This window comes from Artemia sp. Qi Xiang Cuo, chromosome 18 (genome assembly GCF_049724085.1).
Source record: "Artemia sp. Qi Xiang Cuo chromosome 18, ASM4972408v1, whole genome shotgun sequence".
Lineage (NCBI taxonomy): Eukaryota > Metazoa > Arthropoda > Branchiopoda > Anostraca > Artemiidae > Artemia > Artemia sp. Qi Xiang Cuo.
In genome coordinates, this window is record NC_142811.1 from 4,621,814 (window position 1) to 4,646,548 (window position 24,735).

The 24,735-nt window shown below is 34.7% G+C and overlaps 1 protein-coding gene across 3 annotated transcripts in view; it reads left to right on the forward strand.

Annotated features, from left to right (window-relative positions):
• Positions 1 to 2,564: 2,564 nt before the first annotated feature.
• The window catches only part of jbug (filamin-type immunoglobulin domains fbug), a 367,002-nt gene continuing 344,831 nt past the window's right edge, over positions 2,565 to 24,735 (forward strand). For 2 of the 3 annotated variants that reach the window (XM_089104337.1, XM_089104338.1), the window contains exons 1-2: positions 2,565 to 2,693; positions 11,291 to 11,411. In XM_089104337.1, the coding sequence (XP_088960463.1) occupies positions 11,313 to 11,411 (99 nt within the window). In that variant the 5' untranslated portion in view covers positions 2,565 to 2,693; positions 11,291 to 11,312. Of the gene's footprint in view, positions 2,694 to 11,290; positions 11,412 to 16,413; positions 16,534 to 24,735 lie in introns of those variants that run through there. The other variant, XM_089104339.1, reaches the window with a different exon arrangement.

Here is a 24,735-nt window from a genome sequence, read left to right on the forward strand (position 1 = left end):
CTCTTAATGAAGATCTTAATTATTATTAATTACTTAATTACTTAATGAATCTTAATTACTAAATTAATTTCTTAAATTAAGTTCTAAATTAAACTAAATTAAATTTCTAAATTAGATTCTTAATTCCTCTTACTTATTAGATTCACCATATCATAGAACGCTGTTGTAAATAGTTCAAACTCCTTTGTACAAAAATGCGGAATTTTGCATTTTTTTTTTTCCCAGAACAAAGCTAACGGATATGTTTTTTTTTCCTATTGGTGATCGTGCCGAACCCATGATCCTAGAAGACGGTGAGAGAGCTCATTCAAACGGAAGTTCAGAGTTCTAGTGCACCTTTTAATTGGCTAAAAAGATTGGGCATAGGAAGTGGCGTTTTGTGCCAATATGTGGCACAATATGATGATTTTGTCCAAAAGAGGACCAAGTTCTCTTGGGAAAGGGGTTTTTATTGGGAAAGGGGTTCATTTTTTATTTGAGTTTCCAAAGAGGCTAAGGCTATTAAGGTGAAGCTTATAGGGTGTGTTGAGGGGATTGTTGATCAAAACTAAGACACACTATAACACTATGTGATGCAGGTTGTCAAAGCGGCATTTTTGCAATATCTCAGGAACGGCTTAAGGTATAAAGATGGAACTTTAAAGGCATGATGAGGAGGGTGTGGAACTGACCAAAAGGCGATACTATTACTACTACTACTACTACTACTATTTCTGCAATTACTGCAACTGCTACTACTACTTCTACCACGAACACTGCTACTATTAAGGCTATGAGTATCAGGGTGAAAATTCCACGGAATGTTGAGGGGGAAGTTGAATTAAATCAAAATACACAATGTGCATGTACATTGACAAAATGACATTTCAGCAATATCTCAGGGATGGCTTAAGTTGAAACTTACAGAGTACGTTTAGGGGATGTTTAACTAAACGAAAGGCACTATGTGCATATTATTGGTAAAACTACTGTAGCTAGTACTACTACTATTACTATTGACACTAAGGGTATTCAGGTGAAATTCTCGGAAAATGTTTAGGGGGCGTTGAATTAAGTCAAAACGCGCCGTGTTTAAGCAGGTTGTCAAAAGGGCGTATCAGCGATACCTACGGAACGGTTAGGAGCATTAAGTTGAAATTTATAAGGTATGTTGAGGGGGATGATGAACTAACCAAAGGCATTATTTGGATGCTGATGCTACTATTGCTAAATTTAGTGCTACTGTTGATACTGCTACTGCTGATACTACTGCAACTACTACTATTACCGCTACCACTATTCCTGCTACTACTATTACTTCTGCTACTACTGCTACTACTACTACTAAGGCTAAAGGTATTAAGATGAAAGCTTCAGGGAATGTTGAGCTAAATCAAAACACACCACTTGCATTTAGGTTTCCAAAAGGGCGTTTCAACATTATCCGAAGAATGGCTTAGGATATTAAAGTTCAAACTTTCAGGGCACGATGAAAGAGAAGTAGGGCTAACGTCCTCTATACCTTCTAAAGAGCCGATGTAAGTCTTCACTAGATCTGATGAATTTCATATATTCGGAATTACCGTAAAAAACGATCCTTTTGATGTATATATTCTTATCAAAGCTTTTTTTTACAATATTAGAAGGAGTTGAGTATTACTGTATTAGATATGTTTTATATTATAAATATATATTGTATTATATGTATTATATTTACATATATATTGTATTATATTATATATAATGAGTATTATATAATATTAGAAGGAGCTGAGGAGGTGAATATTAGAAGGAGTTGCTCCTTATAGTTTGTTATCATGAGCTGTTTGACTTTCTTACATCTTAGTATTTTTACTTAGTTGTAGAATATGCTTCACAGTATACTGTGTGTTCGAACGATCCTATTTTTCATTATTTCCCACCCACCCACCCCCCGCTCCACTTGAGATTCAATATTATTAATGTTCCATAAAAGTAAAATTTTGTGAAAAAGAGAATAAAAGTAATATTTTCCAAAATTTGAATAGCTTATACCGAAGAAATTTGCATGAGTAGGGAGAGGGATTGAGCTCAATGGCCACTTGCGAACTTGCCTGGGTATATTCACTAGCTGTATAAGCAAAAATAATCATTAAAGGCATTACTTTTTTCTGATACTGTTCTATGAATTTCGGTACTTAGGCTACGTGTTATAGCGACCACAATCAAGTTCTTGATTCAATATTTTAAATATAGAGGTATTTAATATGATACGTTCTGGGTGACTTGCTTTCCATAATTCTCTGTTGTATTATTTATAATTTTGTTACTAAAATATTATATTTTCATCATATATCGGCTTATTTCATTAGGATTAACCTAACTTCACTTTTTTGGTGTGGTCGCTATAACACGTAACTACCCAAATTTCAATAAACTGCGTTTGAGATGCTAGGTTGTTTTAGCATGTTTATCCCTAATATTCTTTTTAGGAGCTCAATGCTTTTTTCTATCCAAATAAGTCACACCCACGGTCAATGTCACACAACGCGGGTACTGATTACGTCATGGTTACAAGCTAGTGTTCCGTCGGTAACTTCCTCTAGGCAACATACATGTAGGCTTATTTAGTAGTGTGTGTGATTGCTCAGTTCGATATTTATTTTGAATTTTCCTCTAATAGGATGAATTTGAGATAGCGCTGCGTAGACTATCAATCTTTGAAAAAGTTCACAGTAAGTTGACCTAAGCTTTAGTTACAAAATGTGATATCTGGGTCTATAACAGACTATTGACTAGGCTAATATAAGGGAATATCGATAATACAGTCCCTCTAAATAGGGGTGAAGGGGGAGGTGGTATGATGGGTTACAGTTTTTAAGTATTTCCATATATATCTCTTTTCGGTAAATTTCTAGGTAGCACTATAATTTAGCTAGGATGAAAGTGAAAACAATACTTTATGCCTTTTTTATGCTCTTTCATAATACAATAATCGCTTCTGCATAAAAAAGGCATCAAATGACATTTTCACTTTCATCCTAGCTAAATTATAGTGCTACCTAGAAATTTACCAAATTTTGTTATTTACTTGACATAAATTTAATGACGCATGTTTATTTTTAACACATGTTATATATTCTTGACCCATCTTGAATTTATCCCCCCCTCCTTCAACAAAAGGCGGAACAGCAACTTCTTGCGGTAAATTTCTTGTTGTTCATATTATTGACTTACGAATAAAGTAAACATACCACTCGATGCTTTTTTTATGCTCTTTTTGAATATACTAATCATTTTTGTCGGAAATGAATTATACCCCCACCCCTATATGTACCAATTCAGGATATATATTTGCACATCAGGGGGGATGGGGGGAAAGTTTAAACTTACCTCTCATTTGTATCAGAAGTAAAATTTACCCCTTCCCCCTAATGTGCAAATATATACCCTGAATTGGTATATATAGGGGTGGGGGTAAAATTCATTCCCAACAAAAAAGATTATTATATTTGGAAAGAGCATAAAAAAGGCATTGGGTGGTATGTTTGCTTTATTCATAAGTCAATAATATGATCGACAAGAAATTTACCCTTCTTGCTGACTAAGAATGTCGGGTACTTGTTAAGAAAGCAGTAAGTGCGCAATAATTGTATTGAAGATCAGATAGGATAATAACCGGGTAGTCTCCAATGTATAGTGATTGAACAAAAGGTTTCTCACTCCGAGAACTATATTTAAACTTTAGTTGTTTGGAGTTTAGGGGGACTAAAAGGTAGCTAGGTTAGGTTAGGTTACGTATTTAATATATGCTATGCTTTACCCCCCCCCCCCCTAAAGTGCAAATATATAGCCCAAATTTGTTTCTGTACTATTATATTTTCATCCTATTTTGTTAGCATTAACGAAACTTCACTTCTCGCGCACTTACCGCTTTAAAGAAAGAAAAACGAGCAAAAATGGGGTTTGTAAAGGCCAAATAAAAATACTGTAAAAACACAACAAAGCGAATATTTCGGGGGGACAAAACGCTTCTCTTCTTCAGCGCAATACAAAAAAATATGATGAATAAGAGTGCCGCATTGCGAGTGCTTGCTATCTCAGAAAATTGCCGAGTTAGGTTAAACAGATACTAAGAAATAAAAAAAATGTATTAAATAAAAAAAAAAAAACGTGTCTTAAAATAAAATCCCAATTAATCCACAAAATCCAACTCAAATCATTCAATCTGCTTTGTAAAAAACCAAAAGTCAAAGAAAATTAGACTCAACCCCAGGGGCGTAGCTCCAGCATTTTTATTTAGTTGGCAAAAAAGGTCCACATTCAGAGAGTCAAGGGACATGGGCTATATAATATTTTTTTCTCCAATTTATTAGGGGGCAACTCCCCCCTTGCTACCACCAAGCGACGCCACTGCTCAAACCAAAACCAAGGAACAATTTTATCTGAATTTAAGATAAGTAAGTTATTGAGAGACCAGTCTTTTATGGACTCTTCCAAGCCCTAGATAAGTAGGTTTAGGATCTTGAAATAATTTTTCCCGATGTTATTAAGGCTTAAAACTAATTTCCGAAAGTTTTATTCTTGTAACCCTACTACTTAAAGTCGTAAACATCTTCCTGATCTTCCAGAATTTTATCAAAATTTGGTCTCAGGAAGTGTCAAGATCCTATCTCCATCCCACTGAGAATATAACTAAAACCCTGGGAATCATGTTGAAAAAATCTATGGCCCGTAAGACGGAGACTTTAAAGTATCAAGCACAACAAAATAAAATAAAAAATTGTCTCCCGCCCTTGACACTACTTAGGGCTATTCATACGTGAAAATTAGGATTTTCTATGATTTTTTTTGATGTTTCAAGATTATGAAGTCAATGCTGCCACAATAAGCAAAAAAAAATAAAAAAAAAAATAAACAAAACTAAATCAGTTAAATTTGACAACACTTTTCCCATAAAATTTGAATATAAACAATCCGTTGATTTCCAAAGACAAATACACTTTCAAAGGATGTTTCGTGCCTGATGTTATAAGTTTATTTTTCTCTGATTTTTTATCCGTTTTTTTTTTAATTTGCTACTACCAAAACTGTATAACTGCATGTGTTGTCCTCGTTGTTAAACATTGAATTCCCGATTTTTTCAATTTTATTTAAGATATATATATATAGTTGTGTAAGATTCATTTAACAAATTTCAATAATCAGATTTTATTTTCGCCTTTTTCCTGTTTTATCATTTTCGCTGTTATCACCATTTTCACCTAACCAATGCCAACAATAAGATTTTATTTTCACCGCTTTCTGTTTTCACCACTTTCCGTTTTCACCGTTTTCATCTAACACCTTCTAGTTGGAATCCATGAGTTTCCAAGAAAATCATAAGTTAAGACGCCTCGATAGGTTTTGGAAAAACAGCTTTAACTTGGTTTACGCTACGTTGAGCTTCTTCCCCCTTCACGTTCCGCAGACCAGTCATTGATGGGCTGTGTACTTTGCGTAGATACTTACTTGAGCTTGTAGCACGACCAGGTGTTTTCTTAGAGGTGTTTCTGAGCAGGTAATATAAGCGCGTAAATGTAAGCATATACTACATAGCACACGATATAATGCTACATCTTAATGAGCCGCAAATGATCACACATAAAATATTCTAGTTTGAATTTCTAAGGAATCCTTGAAGAAACTAATACTACTATAGTAGTATGCTACAAACAATTCATTGCAACACCAAGCCGCCTGAGGCCAACACATCTACGCACGCTTGTCCTCCATCCCAATATACTCAAATCCTCCCTCTTTTCACCATGTCAAGAAGCTCCCATTTCCCCTAAATCTTTATTTACGACATCCTCTCACTCCGTTTGGGGGCGACCTGCTTTTCGTTTGGCCCTAGACACTTGCCTGACAAGGATGATCTTGGGCAATCTGTCATCCTTCATCCATAGAACGTGTCCTAGCCATCTCAACCTTTCTCTTATAGACCTAGAAAGCGGGATTGACTAACATTTTTCGGAAAACTTCTCTGGAAATTTTCTTGCAAATCCTTCTCCATTTTTGGAGCATCCACGCTTCAGAACCATATCTGACCACTGTCATCACTGTAGCTTTCAATATTCTAATCTTGGTGCATAGACTTATCTTCTTATTCTTCCAAACTTTTCGAGCAAACACCTCAATATATTTTGGAAAACGACTTCAACTAAGTTTACGCTACGTTAAGCTCCTTCCCATGCTATATTCTGAACAATATTCAACGAGGGGTTATACTTGGCATAGGAACACCCTTAGGTTCAATCCTCAAATGGAGGAGGGCTTAAAAACAAAATAGTATGTTTAGAATTCTTTAATTGTAAGTAGGCACTTAATTCATAGATGTGCTTATCAAACACTTCGTGGTAACGAATTGTAAGTAAGAAGCAACCCGTCTTAATGGTAACAGAAACTCTAGAAAGCTGCATTTTGATATCAATAGATACATAAAAAGCATCAGATGTAGATGACGATTTTACATATCTACGTCTCGTTAAGTTTTAGTCTTTCTCGTCAAAATTTAGGCGCCTGAAAATATTTGGCTAATTTTTGAAAAAAGGGGGAAAGACCCCCTAAAAGTTGACCCCATGAAAATCACACCATCATATTCCGCGTATCAGAGAACCCTACTGTAGAGGTTTCTAGCTCCCATCTACAAAAATGTGGAATTTTGTAGTTTTTGCCAGAAGAAAGATCACGGGTGCGTGTTTATTTGTTTGTTTGTTTGTTTGTTTTTTTCCCCCCAGGGGTGATCGTATCGACCCAGTTGTCCTAGAATATCGTGGGAGGGCTCATTGGAATGGAAATTAAAAGTTCTAGTGCCCTTTTTAAGTGAACAAAAAAATGGAGGGCAATTAGGCCCCCTCCCAAGCTCATTTTTTTCCAAAGTAACCTGATCAAAATATTGAGACAGCCATTTTGTTCAGCATGTTCGAAAATATTATAAGTATGTCTTTTAGGATGACTTAATCCCCCGAAATTCCCGGGGGAGGGCTGAAAGTTATGAACTTTACCCAATGTTAACATATAGTATTGGTCATTTGGAAGTATACAGACGTTTTCAGGGGAGATTTTTCATGGTAGTGTGGGGGTGGGTGGGTCGGGGGTTATGTGGGAGGATCTTTCCATGAAGGAAGTTTTCATGGGGGAAGGGACATTGCTATGAAGGGGACACCGGACTTCCTAGCATTATTTAAAAAAAGATCAGAAATTTAATATAAAAAAAACAAGTATTTCAACTGCAACAGCAGCAACATTGAAACTTTAAACGAACAGAAAATATTATATATATGATTGGGTTCACCCCGTAGTCAATGCCTCTCTCTTTAAGCCAAAGACTTTTTAGTACTTTCATAAGAGCTATTTATTCTAATTAACGGCCTTTGTGATTAAGCTGTCATTTTTAAATAATTGGAACAAAATTCGAACTTTCGCTTAAAGAGCCCCAGGACTTTCGCTTAGGGGGCGAACCCCATAATAAACTTATTAAATATATATGAATATAGAAGTTCGTTACTAGGGGGCGAACCCCATAATAAACTTATTAAAAATATATGAATATAGAAGTTCATTACGTAAGTTAATTCGTATGTTACGTATATTTATTACTAATAAAAACGTTCGTAAATAAAATTAAACAAGTTTCGAGAAAGCCATTTAACTATATAAAAGTAAATTAATATGAAAATTTTGTTTTAATTATTCATGTACGGTGAGCCAAGATCAAAACTTGTATTTATTCAAAAACGTTCAAAAATTAGATAAAAAAAAACAAGTTTTTTAAACTGAAAGTAAGGAGCGACATTAAAACTTAAAATGAGCAGAAATTGTTCCGTATATGAAAGGGACTATTCCCTCCTCAAGGCCTCACTCCTTACGCTAAAGTTTGACTCTGCCTCACAACTTCAGTTTTTAAAACAATAAAAAACTTTGGCGTAAAGAGCGAGGCGTTGAGGAGGGGACAGTCCCTTTCATATACGGAATGATTTCTGTTCGTTTTAAGTTTTAATGTCGCTCCTTACTTTCAGTTTAAAAAACTTGTTTTTTTTATTTAATTTTAATAAAGTGTTGACATACGATCAGTGGTATTTTTCTGAGACTGTTGACAGGTGAATAGATAGATCGCACAGTTCAGCTTACCAAATGGATATTTTTGTTTGTTAAAAAAGTGGTAAGGGCGATCAAGGAAACGGTAAGACAATTTGTATAAGTAGGCTATATCTCATGGAATTAAAAATTAAGGAATTTATGATTACTACCAAGATTTCAGCGTTTAAGTTTTTTCTGGGATAAACTACGGCTACTACAGCTTGAAAAAGTGGCCTCAATGTCAAATTTTCCTATTTATCATCTTTGGTCACGTAAATATCAAAGGGGTTCCGATAATAACGTATGCTTGAAAACGTTTAAATGGACGGTTTTAGTATCTCCTTAAAATGGCGTGTCAAAATCAGGTTTCCAAAACCGTCAAATGTCTAACTAACTCTCGATGCACAATTAATTTAAAAATGAAAAACATGATACATATTTTAAGAAAGAAAAACCTTGTTTTAAAGAAAAGAAAAGAAGAAACGACATAGTAAGGTTTGTTTTGAGAAAATAAGAAACGTTAGATTCACAAAAATTCAAACAAATAATATTACTATATATTTTTTTAACATCATCATTTTAAGTTGTTTAAAAAAAAATGAGAAATATGGCTAAATATTACCTCGGAAGCCTCACTTGTGGCTATTCAATCTTGCACAACATCATTTTTTTCAGGTGGGAGGAAAAGGTGAAAAAGGGCTATGGGTTTTACACTTTCGTTACAAAGCGGTTGTTCGTAGATGGAAACTTTCTTAGGGAGTTTCACGCAATTACAAATTATTTTCTTCATCATTATCATCACTTTAAGCTACCTTAAAAAAAAATGAGAAGTATGGTTGTTATCTCGGGAACCTAACCTGTAGTAATTCTAAACTGAAGCTTTCTTAAGGGTCCAAGATAATGAGAAAAAAATTAAGGACAAATTATAGAGAAGAAATCAATTTATTTAAGAATAAAAAACAATATTTTCTTTTCGAAAAATTAAGTTTGGCCTCAGAAAAAGTAAATATGGTTTATTTTTAAGGTTTATCGTAAAAATTTTATGCGGTAGATGTCACTATTTTCCATCAACATCATCATTTTAAGTTGTTTAAAAAAGAATTATCATAAATATATTTAAATGTTACCTCCAAAACCTTGTCGGTGGCAACTCAAAAAGTAATGTTATACAACATAAATTATATGGAATTAGGAAAAAACTTTAAAATGTTTTATTTTTTTCTACTTTTACCATTAAGCGTTTATTTGTAAGAAATACTTTCTTAGAGATCTAAGATAATGACAACAACTGTTTTGATATTAAAACCTTCACTTTCCAGAACTTTTTAAGATAAGAATAGAGGAAATTAGGCATTTTGGACATAAACAAGATTTCTAAATGTCTCACAACCCAAGTAATATCTTGGAAAATGGATTGATCACATCAATAGAACTTGCTTTCTTTTTTGGGGGGAGGGGGGGGAGGATAAAAAAATTGAAAGTTTGCTTTCTTGTATGATACTTAAATTCTACAAAAAATAATGTATTTTTAAAAAATATTATGTATTATGTCTTTTGAATTGCCACTAGCGACCTTTCTAATCCTTAGTTTAAGCTACTCAATTTCTGAAACCTCGCCTATATAATCTGTCATTGCAGGAACGGACGCACAATTTTTTTCCGTAGGGGGGGGGTTAACAAAAAAATAAAAGAAAGTTCCCATTCGTGTACAATAATTTAATTCTACAAAAAAAAGTATTCCAAAAAAATATCATCTATGGTGTTTGGAATAACAACTGTCGACCTTCCTAGTCTTTATTTTACGGTGCCCATAAACTTATATAACCTGTTCTCGCTGAAACGTACACCACAGTTTTTGTATGGAGGGAGATGGGGAAAAGAAAACCTGTGAAAGTCCCTGGGTTCCTGTGCAACTTCTTTTCAGTTGGCACATTTAATCCTGGAATGTATGTGGAATTTATGGAGTGCGACTATTTTCTGCGAGAGGGAAGGGGGTTAAAATGAGGATTGAGAATTTTTGGGGTATTGTTTTTATTTTCTGTTGGAAAGAGTGTCAGGAGGTATAATGTGTGCAGGTATAATTCCACGAAATTATCTTTTCAAAAAGACTTAATGTACATCTCTCTGCAGACCTCTATAATCTTTATTGGAAACTATTCAATTGACCTTTTCATTATCACCACGTACCATCTAATCTTTATTTTCCGTTACTCAATTTGAAAAACATGTATAATGCTTTCTTTTACAGTCACAACTCCTAATCTTGGGATATGTGCTCTGTAGCGTTTATGAAGTTAGAGTTTTTTTCCCAGTGTGGGTGGGCTTAAATTAGAAAAGAGTATTTTAGACTACTATTTCAGTTCCTCCATGGGGGAGGAGGAAATCCACTCTATATGCAGGCATACTTTCGACACAAGTTCTATATAATCCATATTTGGAGCCTAAAATCAAAAATTTCTCAAAAAATATTCGGATATGAAGTATTTTTGGAGTAATTTGATTACCACTCCTGACCTCTCTGCTATTTGCAGCTAACAAGTTTCATAAACATCTATAATCTGTTCTTTCATAACTTTTTTTGAGTCACCACCTCTAATATTTAAACATTATTAACGCTTCGAACAATAATCCTCTAGAATTTCGAGGTCAGAGTTAATTTCCCCGAGGAAGAGAGGTCGGTAAATTTGGAAAAAAACATTTTTAGGGTACTTCCTTTTCAGTTTTCCCAGTAAAAACTCTCAGGAGAGGGAAACCCCTGCGTTAGTAAGTATCATTCCACAAAACAAATGTTTTCCCAACAAATCTTTTAAGGTCTTTTGAATTACTAACGCCAACCTCTCTAATCTTTATTTGAAGCTGCTCATCATCAAAAACCTGTATAATCTGTTCATTCTACTTTTTTTTAAGTCGCCTTATCTAATCTTATAATAAGTGCTTTGTAGAATTTATGGGTCGAGGTATATTCCCCAAAAAAGAGAAGTCGTTAAAACTGGAAAAGATTATTTTTAGTTTTTTTGCAATTTTTCTAGGAGAAAGTATCTGGAGGGGGAACTTTCCTTTGTGAGCAGGTATAATTCTGCAATGAATGTATAATAAAGGAAAATCATAAAAGGTACTTCCAATTACCAAGAGCGATCTCTCTAATGTTTATTTGAAGCTACTCAATTCCAGGAACCTGTATAATCTGTTCTTCTACTACAATTTTTTTCAGCCGCCATATCTAATTTCGGAGTATGTATTCAGTAGAAGATGAAGAATATCGTAAAATATCTCGAAGCGGTCTTCTCGCGAGATCACCTGAAGGTCATGCAGCCAAAGGAATGCCAATTAAGGTAAAAATCTTATCTTTTGCCAAAATGCTTCCACGCTAAAAGGAAACACTCGAAGATCACAATGTGACTTGTATTTTTTTTTTTTTTTCATTATCATTTTCATTTTCTCTATTTTTAGCTCATAATATGTTGATCTTACGTTTTACCTTTGCTACCAGAGAAATGTAAAAAAGAAGTTGATTGGAAGAAATGTGAAAAAAGCGCGTCAGACTGGGGCGTAATTACATCAAAATCTTGGGGGGGGCAAAGCTGGAGCAGAGTTGGAGCTGATTTTCCAAGTCAATTGAAAATGATCAAGTGCAAAATGAGCCATATAGTACCGCAAAGGTTGCCAATGAAAACTGATCTGTTTCTGTGGGTGCTTGAATTATGTAGGTCTATCTTAGTTTTGACATGTTTTTTTCGTTTACACTATAATTGAGAATAGTTACTAGAAAAACAAAAAAAAATCTGTTTTATTACCGCTTTTGCGGGTTTGGCTGGGAAACTTGCATCAAGAAGTGGTCCACTTTCCGCCACCTGGTGTAAATTTCAAAGTGCCAAGTGTCTTACAGTACCGCCACGTGTGGCACAGTCCCCACAACGCTGGGCATAATTCCTGCAACGTATGGCATAGTTCCGCCACCCTTAGCATATTTCTGCTACGCTTGACATACGCCACTTAGTGTACGTGATGTTTAAAGTCTGTGACCCCTCAACTTGCATTCCTTTTATGTTGTTAGAGCAAGTTACTGCGAAGTTTTTACCGAAAGATCAGGCAATATGTAGTTTTGTACTGATTTACTAAGAAATTACAGGCCTACCGTACCCCACTTTCTAGGGCTACCAATATTAAACGGCTAAGATTAATTGAAATTGTTTTAAATAAATTAAAATATCTTTTTAATTAAATAAAAAAGGAAAGACTAAAATGGTTAAAATACGTTTTACGGATCATAAGAAACGGTCTTACAAAAAAGGGTTTGAAATAATTGGGGACTTAAACGGGACCAGTGAAGGCAGCAGCCTTGCACAGATAGAGGTGGAGAAGGAGCGTTCGCGGTTCTTTTGACCTCAAGTGCCTTTGGGCTACAATGAGCTGTTAGACGACATAACGTAGCCTATATGTTTAATTTTGGGCTATTATTTTTACTATTGAGGTGTCTTAATGTAAATGTTTATATTTCAAGTATACTTGTTTGAAACTTATGTTTCAATTTAAAAAAAAAATCACTTGGGAATCATTATTGGCTCCATTTCAAAATTTCTCAAAATCTTTTTTATAAAGGTATATAAATGGAAAACGGCCCAGGCCAGTGGGTAACCCTATCAAAGATGTATATTGGCAACTTAGATTGATATCATTTCGATGTTTGTAATTTTTATTCTAAGAATTCTATAGCATTTACCGTAAAGTTCTATAAATTCTATAAAGATTCAACAAAGAATGAGGCGAGATTCTACATAGTTTTTTGATCAAATTTCTCTGTTTATCCAGGATCAGGCTAAATTTTAGAATATATAGAGTTAGTTAGGTATTTAATATAATGCGTTCTGGGCGGCCTTCTTTCCATTATTCTCTATTCTAGTTTCCATAATTTTTTTTAATAAAATATTATATTTTCATCATATTTTGGCATATTTCGTAAGGATTAACCTAACTTCACTTCTTAGGTGTGGTCGCTATAATAGACAAGTACCGGATTTTGTAATTAAAGAATGTAAATAAAGAATTTTGGAGGGGTTTTACTAAAGACAAATTTTTTTTGGGGGGGGACACAAAAAACCTCAAAAAAAGCATACAAAACTGGTTTATATCAATTTTTGTTACGTTTTTACGAGTCAGACAAACATTTCGGGGAGGGTTCAAACCCCCTAATCCCCCCTTTGGGTACGGCCTTGCCCTTGGTCACAACTGAAAAATAATTGTTTATCTCCGGGAAATTTGGGCAACTTGAGCAGGATATGGCAAATAGAACCTCAAGGGAAATCTGGCTCGCTGAGAAAGAAAATTGTACGATGATATTAAATATTTGACAAATGGCAGGAGGGTAGTGGTTTCACTTGTAAAAAACAGCCATTGAAACTGTGTCAAATCTGTCAATGGGATGTTTTAAAGTTACCCTATTAGTGCTGCAACTCACCCCTGAGGCCCTATTTTGGATCCTCTGGGGTGGTTCAAGTATGGTTTTAGGAACCCCCTCATTTGGGCATCCATATTTGGTAATACGCCAAACGCATGACATACGGAAGTATAATCAAATTCGATTTTAACATGTTCTTATTACGAATAATCATGTCCAGCTTTCTCGTGTTGAAGGATCGAACCCGTTCGAGATCGACCCCAAGATAGGTCTGATGAGTAATGAGTCCCTAATAGACAAAGTTTGTCAACTTTCTTGTACAATATCTTCTACAATTAACCAAATTGACCAAAAGAAAAACCAAGCGAGGATAATTTTCAGCCAGTGAACAACCAAAAAAAATTAATAAAACTGATGTAGCCTATCAACAAAAACTATTGGCAGTTATCCCCCCCCTCCCCAATAGTTTGGAAAAATTTAAATTTATTAAGTAATCATAAAAATGATAATTGGTAAGAAACTGGTTTATGGGTTGCCAGGTTTTTTTTTTTTTTTTTTTTTTTTTTTTTTTTTTTTTTTTTTTGTCAAAACATAGAAGTAGGTTAAGAGGTATCTTTGAAGTTAACCTGTTCTTAGGCAGCGCAATAGCGCTGCCTAAGTAAAGAACGATGTTGGCACAATGTATTATTATTATTTTTTTTGTTATTAGTCTTCACAGTATAAAGATATAGCAGTAAATTTACCGCAGATAATTTCTGGCTCTTCATTCTCGGTGCGAAAAAACAGCTCCTCCCACTTCTTCTTGCATTAGCGCGTACAAACAGCTCCTCTCATTTGATCTGCCATCAGCGGTCCAATTACCCTGGAACATGTATTTCGGCAGAAACTTTCTCAAAATGCCTTTGAAACCAACTTGAGACTTCGAAACTTTTAATTCTAAAAACATCTAATAATAACATTGCACTACTAATTACTGATTTTCATATATGTATTGGAATAAATTAACTTAAAATTAGTTTCTTCAAAATTTAGTGTTTCAACGCTGAAGCCAAGTTTGGCGTTCAAGAGAAATCTGACTTGTCTATCCGTGAAAAGATCTAATGTCGCTTATGTTTATACGTTCTCTGGAGCACTCGCATCTCGGTCCGGGTTTCTATAATGGGTGAGAAAGAGAAAGATCATACTGCCTATAATTTATATACTGTGTTAGTCTTAGACCAGGTCACTTCGTATCGAAGGAGTTGTCACAGAAATTTTGAAAAGGGCTCATTCGGGTGGAAATTGGAGTGGCTTGTGCCCTTTTTAATAGTCAAAAGTGATTGGAAGACAACTTACACCCCTCCCACGCCCACCAATTCTCCAAACACATTCAATCAAAATTTTGAGATAACCATTTTGTTCATCGTAGTTGATTTCCAGATAGAAATTATGTTTTTAAGGAGGACACGCCCCCACAGCCCTCAGGGCAAGGGTCGTAATTTATGCCCAGGGTTTTTATTGAAAGCCTTGTCGTATAAACTTCAAAAAGGGCTCATTCGATTGGAAATTGAAAGGACTAGTGCCCCTTTTAATAGTCGAAAGTGATTGGAAGGCTTGACATTCTTATAGTAAAGATCGATGTGGGTACAATTTATTATTATTTTTTTCCTTTTTTTTGCTTAAACGAGAGCACTTAGTATCAAACTAGTTGTTTTAGGAACTTCGAAAAGGGTTTATTCGACTCAAAATAGAAAAGGCTAAAGCCCGTTTGAATGTCTTAAAGTGATTGGGGGCAACTAGTCCCCCTCCATCGCCCACTCTCCCATTTGACCATTATGTTTAAAAACTAAATGTTGTCTTAAGATTAAATCAAGATGCAGTGTATTATTCCGCCAGTAAGTCATCACCGCCGAACAGGCGCGGAAGCAGGATTGCCAACTTAATTCTATGTTTTTTTTTATTGTGTTTATATTGTTTATCATGCATTGTGTACTGTTTTTGAAATTAAGCTCGTAGCATCTTTGCTGAATAGTAACTCTTCTTCGTTACCACTTGAAGAAAGTGTGCTATTGAACACTTTGGGTTGGCTTACGCCACCTTAAATTTTTTATCCTTGGGTGTGCGGAATCCATTGTAAAATATTTTCGCAAAAGAAGTTTTCAGACAGTTTATAAACATATTTAGCTTATATTTTTCACAAATTTTTTCCTCCAGACCCATGGACGTGGACCCTTTCTTTCCCCTCCTCCCAATTGAAATGCTGAAAATTCGTCCATAGTCTTCAATGCTCAAAATTATGACTTATATAAAAACCTTTGGAAGTAACCTTAATGGAAGCGAAGAAAAATAAGTAACAAAAAAGCTGTTGTTCATTTACAACATGAATTTGATGGGGAACACCCTGCCTGGTGCCATGGATTAATAGGATACAGTGTCTTCTCCGACTGAAATCATTTTTTTTCAGTTCTTGTTTAGTATCCAGTAAACACGTGATAAGTGAAGTTTCGTTAATGCTAATGAAATAAAACAAAGTATGATAAAAATATAATAGCTCAGAAATATATTTGGGTTATATATTTGCACATTAGGGGGTGGGGGTAAAGCAAAGCATATATTGAATGCGTAACCTAATCTAACCTAGGTACATTTTTTTGCCCCTTCAACCCCCAAAAACTAAAGCTTAAATATTTGTCACGGAGTGAGCATTACCTCACTAGGCAGCGAAAACTGTTTTTCAGAAGCGGGCTTTCCCGCGTGTTTACTGGATTCCAAACAAGTACCCTTTTTTCTAGCCCGCTCCTTGTTAAATTACATATATATTTTTATGGCTTCTGTAGTTAAAACTTGTAATTATTTGTACCTAAACAGGTTTAGACACTCTCTTAGAATTCTGAACAACAAGAAGGAACAAGAGCCAATGTTTACCAATTCACTAAGCAGTTTAGACTCCAACTTCCAATTGGGAATTGAGTTGCGAGTTGGATTTAATTTCAGAAATAAATAATTTGTGTGTGATGAAACATAATTTGGTTTAAATGGTCCCTTTAAGGAAAATAATTATTAAGACGATAGCAAAAACGGTAATATATGATTTTTTTTTTTAATTTATGTCCCAAGCGCTAAATTCACATTTCCAAGTAAAAAAAACAAAAAAAGAAAACGAAAAAATAGACTAAAAAGAAGGTAAAACAGGTGAAGAAGATAAAGCAGTTTGACATCAAAAACATAAAAAAAAAGTTTAAAACAAAATTATTGTAAAACTGGCTAAACAGTATATGCAAACCACAGTTCATATCCAGTAAGCTTATCGCAGATCATTTCTGGTCTTCGTTCTCGGTGCGAACAAAAAGCTCCTCCCACTTCTTCGTGCAGTTATTAATAGCGGGTTTCCACTTGTTTCCGATTGTTTCGCGTAAAGTGTATTTTTCGTAATAGCGGGTTTCCACTTGTTTCCGATTGTTTCGCGTCTGACTTGTCTACCCGTGAAAAGATCTGATGCCGCTTATGTTTCTACGTTCTCTGGAGCACTCGCACCCCGGTCCGGGTTTTTTTATAATGGGTGAGATAGGGAATGATCATACTGGATAATTATATGAACTGTGATGCAAACAAAAAAGACATATATCCTACACATCCATGTGTAAAATTATACTGGTTGTAATTGGCTATTAGCAAGTTATGTACAAGGGTTGACATTTAAGGCGATGGGTGGAAGATACTAAGGAGGGGAAGGTATACTTTGTTAGACAAATAGTTGCACACTCTGCGTCGTGTGAGTCCTTCTATAATTGAATTGTTTTGAATCCCTAGGGGTTACTCACATTAAAAAATCTTATTGACAAGGTGACGTTCCGCGGCATGAAAGTGCGATATATGCTGCAAAGGGCGCAAAACGTCGTGCAAAGTGAACCATGCTTGAAGCGAAGTGTGCCATATGTGCTGTAAAGAGGTGCTACGGTGGTGGGATAAGTGGTAGTTCAGTTGTAAACCATATTACGGTGATTGAACATCCCCTTTGAGGATCCCTGTACTTCTATCTAAGATTTTTTTCCTCATTTATAATGTTGCAGATCTTTATATGTTGTAAGGTCCTTTAACTATTAAACCTTAAATGAGCCATCAAAAGTCAATCTTCAGAATTCAGGGTATATATATATATATATATATATATATATATATATATATATATATATATATATATATATATATATATATATATATATATATATATATATATATATATATATATATATATATATATATAAATATATATATACTGAAACGACTTTAACGTAATACAATTTTTTCGCGGTTTCAGCTTCAACGTTGTTTCTTTGCAGTTGAGGTTTCCCAAATTTAGCCTGATATATTTGGAAATAGTATTAGTATATTTAAAAAAATAAATGAATGAAATTGGGGGTACGTCCTATTTTTAGGAAATAAAAAGGCGCTTCAGGGCCAAAAGTAAAGGAAAAAGGTAACCCATTTGAGATCCGTCGGGGTAAAGCCTCCTTAAAAGTTTTTAGAGGGTTTATATTTTTTTTTTCCTTTTTCAGAAATCCGTCCCCGGTGTGCACCTTTGGCAATGATTCTATAGCTATAACTCTATAACTGTGATGACTGTAAATCTATATATTTCTACTGAATATTGTGCCCTTGCTCTTATCTACAAAAGCTTTTTAGGTGACTTATTTGTTTTTTAGTGTCGAAAGTCAAGTTTTGACAAAACTTTGACAAGTTTTTTAAACTGAAAGTAAGGAAGACCATAAAAACTTATAACGAATAGGAACTATTCCGACTATGAAGGGGGCCACCCCTTCTCTATGAAGGGGGACAATCCATTGCTCTTCACGCATAATTTTCCATGCAGTATTTCTTACGTGGAAAATCCCTCCCATGGGAAAATTCCCCCCAGGAGAAAGAAAGACAAATAAAAAGAATTTCGTACAGGAATTCTGGCAAATTCACCCAGTGTGAAATCTCCCCTGGAAAGTTCACTCTCGAAAATTTCTGTCCCGATGGAAAATTGTCCCTGCGGAAATCCCCCATTAAATATCTGTACACTTCCCAAGAACAACTACTATAGTTAAATAATGAGAAAGTTCCATAATGCACAGCCCTTTCCCCAGGGATGGTGAGAGGGGGGGGGGTCATATTATTTAAAGGGGCATAATTATTGGACATTTAAACTGTGCTGAACTAATTGACTATATAAAAGTTTTGATCAGATGACTTTGGGGAATAAAGAGGTGTGGGAGGAGACCTAGTTGATCTCTAATGTTTTTGGTCACTTAAAAAGGGCACTACAGCTTTTTTAATTTCCGTTCGAATGAGCCCTCTCCTGTCTTCTAGGACCATTAGTTCGATACGATCACTCTGGTGAAAAAAGTAAATAAACACAAGTCTTTGACATTTTTTCTGCCAAAAAGTACAAAATACTATATTTTTGTAGATGAGAGCTTAAAACTTCTACAGTAGAGTTATCTTACATGCTGAATCTGATGGTGCGATTTACATTAAATTTCCTGACTGTTTGGGGATGTTCCCTCCTTTTTTTACAATCAGGCAAATTTTCACCGATTCGTAACTTTTGATTGGCAACAATAAACTTAATGATTTTTATATATTTGGAATCTGCATAAAAAACAGTTCTTTTGATGTATCTATTGTTTCGACATTCCGCTTTCTAAGGTTTCGGTTACGAGTCGCTCCTTACTTTCTGTTCGTTAGCACGGACTGTTTGAAACACTTCGTATCATCTCATCACCGAAGTAAAAACATTCCAAAAATGGGTCTGTAATTTTATCCATGTTCAAATTTTTCTTGAAACCAGAGATGCCAGAAATATTGAAATTTTAAAATATAAAAAGATTAATTTGAATAAATAATTTGAAATTATTTAACTGTAAAATTAACTAGTAAATTATTAATTCTAAATATTTTAACTGAATAAATATTGCTAGATGATGCCAAAAGCTGCTAAACTTTAAAGAAGTGGACTTCTTAACCTATCTTGTCATTTTTCATTATTTTATTTATTTTTTTTACATGGCCTGTGTTTCCGAATTTTTTTCCTTTTCCTAATCATTACTAAGGTAGTGGTGAGCTATTAATTTGTAAACCAATTAAGGAAGGGCGTTGTTTATGTAAAAAAGGGTTTATTCATAACTTGTGCAGAATTCACTCAACCTTATCACCGTTCTGCTGATATAATGAGTTATTTTGATTGTGGCTTTACGTCATGCAAATCTGTCATCTTTATTATTAACTCCCATCATAGTGTGACTACGTCGTATTTAGTATGCAACACCTCCCAGTTTTAGAGAACATACAGCGGCGCGGCGGCACATTTGTTCCCACAGGTATATGGAGTTTATAGCAAATGAACGGTTAAAATAGAAGATATTATCGCACAAAGATATGGTATAAATTCATCCTGGACGCTAGAGTTTAGAATTTAATACTGAGAATGTCTTTGATACCAAGATGTCTCATTAATATTTTACGATGACCATTATACTAAGGATTATAGGGCCTATATAAGGATTATATATAAGGAGAAGTAATGTAGGCCTACATAGTTCTGCTGCGACTTCCCATTGAATTTTTTTTTCCAATTTAGTTATTCCAAGACAAGGTGCAATTATGTAAAGTGAATTTCATTAGACCGTTTCAATTTTTAGTTTGATGATAGATACTAATTTCGCAGCACCCTCATGGATGCCAATATTTCGCTTCCAAGTTTCTGAATAATGATGTTCCAAAAAACTCATAAAAAACCTTTTTTTAAAGTGAATTTGTCAATTTGGTCATTTATTGGTGTCCTCGTAACATTACCCCCTCCAAGATTTCCCTTATTGGCGCCGTTGTCATATTGCCCCCCCCCAGATTTGCTCTAGATCCGCCATTCATTTGGATTATTTGAATATCTGTAAGGATTGAATTCAAACATTCGTAATGTATCGCTACGTTAAAATCACTCTTATCCATGAACTCAAAATTAAGTATCGGTATAGTACCAATACTTCTTCATAAAACAAGTATAATTATAAATCAAATGACGTAAATCACAAAACGCCAACATCAAATAAATTAAAAAACTCAGTACCCTCATATAGCCACAGCTTTTAGAGGCTATTAATTGATTTGTTATAACCAAAACAATCAAATACATTATAAGTATATATATATATATATATATATATATATATATATATATATATATATATATATATATATATATATATGTATATATATATATATATATATATATATATATATATATATATATATATATATATATATATATATATATATATATATATATATATATATATATATTATAATAAGTATAGTACGGTATATATTATATGGTTGACCAAGAATAGGAGAAAACTCAAGGGAAATAATAGATGATTGTTAATAACGGATAAATAAGATTAATAAAAAGATAATTATCAGAATCAAAGAAGACGATGGCTAGGGGATATAATTATGTAAAAATATGTATTACGTTTGGAGTCGCGGTTGACATTGTTTTATATTATATTTTTTGTTGCTGTTTATTTTGTTTTTATTTATATTTTACTGATAATTGTTATTTTATTATTTATTCTGTTCGTTTGTCTCCAGATGGAAGGCCAAAAAGCAAAATATTTGTCAATCCATCATCCATGAAATGTAGCCTAACCACAAAAACGTATCCAGAATTTTTTCCGGAAGGGAGGAGGGCGGTTACACAAAAACTTTATAAGACGCACCGGAAATTTTTGTATATTCAGTTTTGTTACGTTTTTACGAGTCGGGCAAACATGCCGGGGGGAGGGCATTCAAACTCCCAAAACCCCCTGGATACTGCCTTGTCTAGCCATCTTATCCTTTCTTTCATTATATCCCTAGAAAGTGGAATCAAGCCCATCTTTCGCACAGCTTTTTGTCAGATTGAAGGTAGGGCAAACGACTAATTTAAGCTATTCTTAAGCTAGGTGCCCACAGAAAGCGAATTCGCTGACGCTAGGCAAATTCGTTGTCGTCAGGCGAATAGTTTCAGCTTCGTATGTCCAAAATTTACAGTTCGCACCTTTCAACTCCGAGTCGAATTTTATTCGCACGATAGGTATTCGCAAGACGAAATACAATAATTTTCTAAAAATAAGGAAATAGACACCCAGAACTTTCTTGATCGTTTCAGCGTATCTCTTCGACGTCTCGGCAGTAACAATCCATAAATCTCTTGTTTCTCTCTTTTAGAAATCAAATTTGAAATTTCGCGTTCTGTGAGGCATGCCACGCTAATTCGCTGTCGTGATGTGAAGTCACGAATTCGTTTGCGAAAAACATTCGCTTTCTGTGGGCACCTAACTTTAGACATTTCCTCTTCGCAATATTAACATATGTTCCTCAGCTTTTCGGAGCACCCTCGTATTAAATCCATATTGTTTGACTGTTGTAATTACCTTGACTTCCAGTATTCTAATTTTTGTTCGCAGAATTATATTCCTTTTCTTCCAAACTTTTTTCAATTACGAAAAGACCCCCCCCCCCCCCCACGTTTTGGCTATTTTTTTTAATGTACCTTTATTCACAATTTTTAATAATGCTGCGGGGGGGGGTCTCACTTTAAGAAATCACGATGCGTTCCAAGCGTGGCGGAAACTGTACAAAGCCCGGAGGAAACTCTCCTAAGCGTGGCAGAACTGTGCGGCATACATGGCGTTCAGAGGCATATACCAGGTGACAGAAAGTGGGCACCCCTTGATACTACCTTGGCAAACTATAACGTCCATTTTAAATTATCGCACATTTTTTCTTCTTTAATAATAGGGAGTTTTCTTTTCCTCGCCAATTTTATTTCTCATTTCCATATTCGTCACCCGCGTTCTATTCTTGTTTTTTGGTAGCTCAAGGTTGTGTAGTAGATTTAAATTGGGTCTGGAATAGATGGCAATGATTTACATGCAGTTTTGGATATGAACTACCCAAAAAGCTTGAAGACTGTGAAGACAGTGACTACAAATTAGAAATTTTACTCAAGATTCATTAAAATCTCTATTGTCTAAATAACTCCAATTATACAGGGTAGACAAGATGAAAAGAGGCAGGGTTGCCAATTAGGGGCAGGCCTGACTGGATTTTAAAATATTCTTTTTTTATTTTTATACAAAAATGGAAAAAACAAAAATCCCCCCCTAAGATTTTAAAAAATGCCTTTTTTTACGTTTTTTTTAAAGAAGGTCGAAAAAAGTCTTTCCCCCCTACATATTCATTAGTTAGCGCCACTGAAAAGAGACATGGTATGTACACAGAAGTGTATAACAATTACAGAATAGTAAAATAATAATATAATATAAGTATATAGTATACTAAATATATAAGCTTTGTAACAGTTAATTAACAATTAATTAACATTACAATTTTTAAGCATTACCTATTCAGTACAAAGTATTATGCAGAGTATTATATACAAATTATTACGAATAACGATAAGGGTATTCAACAGTTTACAGGGGGCGTTGAAAGTGTTCACCATTAACTCGAACGTTGAAGCACAAATAGCACGTCTGAAACCACACGCCAATCTCCTATTTTTGTAATATGATGAGGTACATCAAAAGGTTAGCTTTGGTTCGCATTGGTACGATTTTGTTTAACGCAAAACGACAAACGGATAGCAGATATTTGAAAGTCGCAAAACTATTCACACAGCAGCCGTGGAAACGAAAAAAATATTATGAGATTTTTGAAAAGTATGTACATAGGAATAGGCTAAATGAACTTCTAGCAACCAAGAAAAACTTTCGAAGGGCTAATCTCTATTAGCTTAGGCCAGCTATGCCTAGTGAAAAATATAATTCTTGTCCTCTATGCCCATTTCCCTGGGAATATCCCCCTAGGTCTCGAATATTAAAATCTTGCATTATAATGGCACAGGCGCCATGTTGTTTGTCAAATAATAATGGAAAACTTCTGATAAACATGATTAGTTTCTCAGGTACTTGCAATTTATGGTTCTGCAAAGCTTTCAATTCAGAATAACGAATGCGAATTTCAACGGCTCGGTAGAAATATTTCAACGCAGCCGTTGAACCGTTCTGACGCATAAACTTGCAGGAAAAACGCAGGGAATTTGACGGGCCGTTTCTGTGTGAAATCGTATCAGTGAGAACTCAGGGTAAGCGTTCTTTGAGGTCTCTTGTTGTCTTATACTGGGGTTTCGGGAGTACATTTGAAATTAAAACATTCGCAATACGTTGTCGAAATCCTCTTAAAGGAATAAAAAATTTTCGGAAACATTTTGAAACATACTAATTTGCGTATCGACGTTCTCTGTGACCACCTTCAACACTTCCTGTGAAATATTGAATGTTCAGTATTCTGTTATCTAAATATTCTTCGTTGGTCAATTTTGAAAGTTACAAAATATTTTGTAACTTCCTTTTCTCTGAGCATTTAATTCTTTATATTCACCAGTGTTGTCAACCGGGGGAGACGAGGGGACATGCATCCCTCCTAGATTTGGGGACTCCTAGAATACCTTTTTGGGGACATTTTCATTGAAAAATGCCGTTTATGTATTATCATTAAAAAAACCTGTACAATGACAAATCCCTATCCTAGATCTTGAAAAATGCATTTTGAAACCCTCCCTAAATTGTCGTGAATTTGTTCTACTGGTACTAACACCGGGCCTTTCTTATCTTGGTTACTTTTTCTGTTGCTTTAAAAACCCTGCAGAAAAAGTTACATTGCATATAAAAATTATCAGAGGCAACGCTATAGCGTTACCTAGAGTAAAGGCCATACGGCTCCAATGTTTTATTGTTATTTTTTTTTCCAGAGGCAATTCATATGGAAGGGGTCGTCGTATAAACTTCAGAGGGGGCTTATTCGATTGGAAATTGAAAGTTCTAGTTCCCTTTTTAACAGTCAAAAATGATTATAGGGCAAATAGCCCAACCCACGTCCTTTTACCCCCAAATACATCCGATAAAATTTTGAGATAGCCATTTTGTTAAAAATAGCTCAAAGATCATATAACATAATCTACGAGGTCGACACAACCCTCCAGGTTCTGGAGGCAGGCGTTGTAAGTTATTCCCTGGGGGCATATATGGTTCTTATAAAAGGGATGCTCGTATAAACTTCAGAGAGGGCTAATTTAATTGGAAATTGAAAGTTCTAGTTCACTTTTTAAGAGTCAAAAGAGATTAGAGGGCAACTAGACCCCCCTCTGGCCCTTTTTCCCCAAACCCATCCGATAAAAATTTTGAGATAGCCATTTA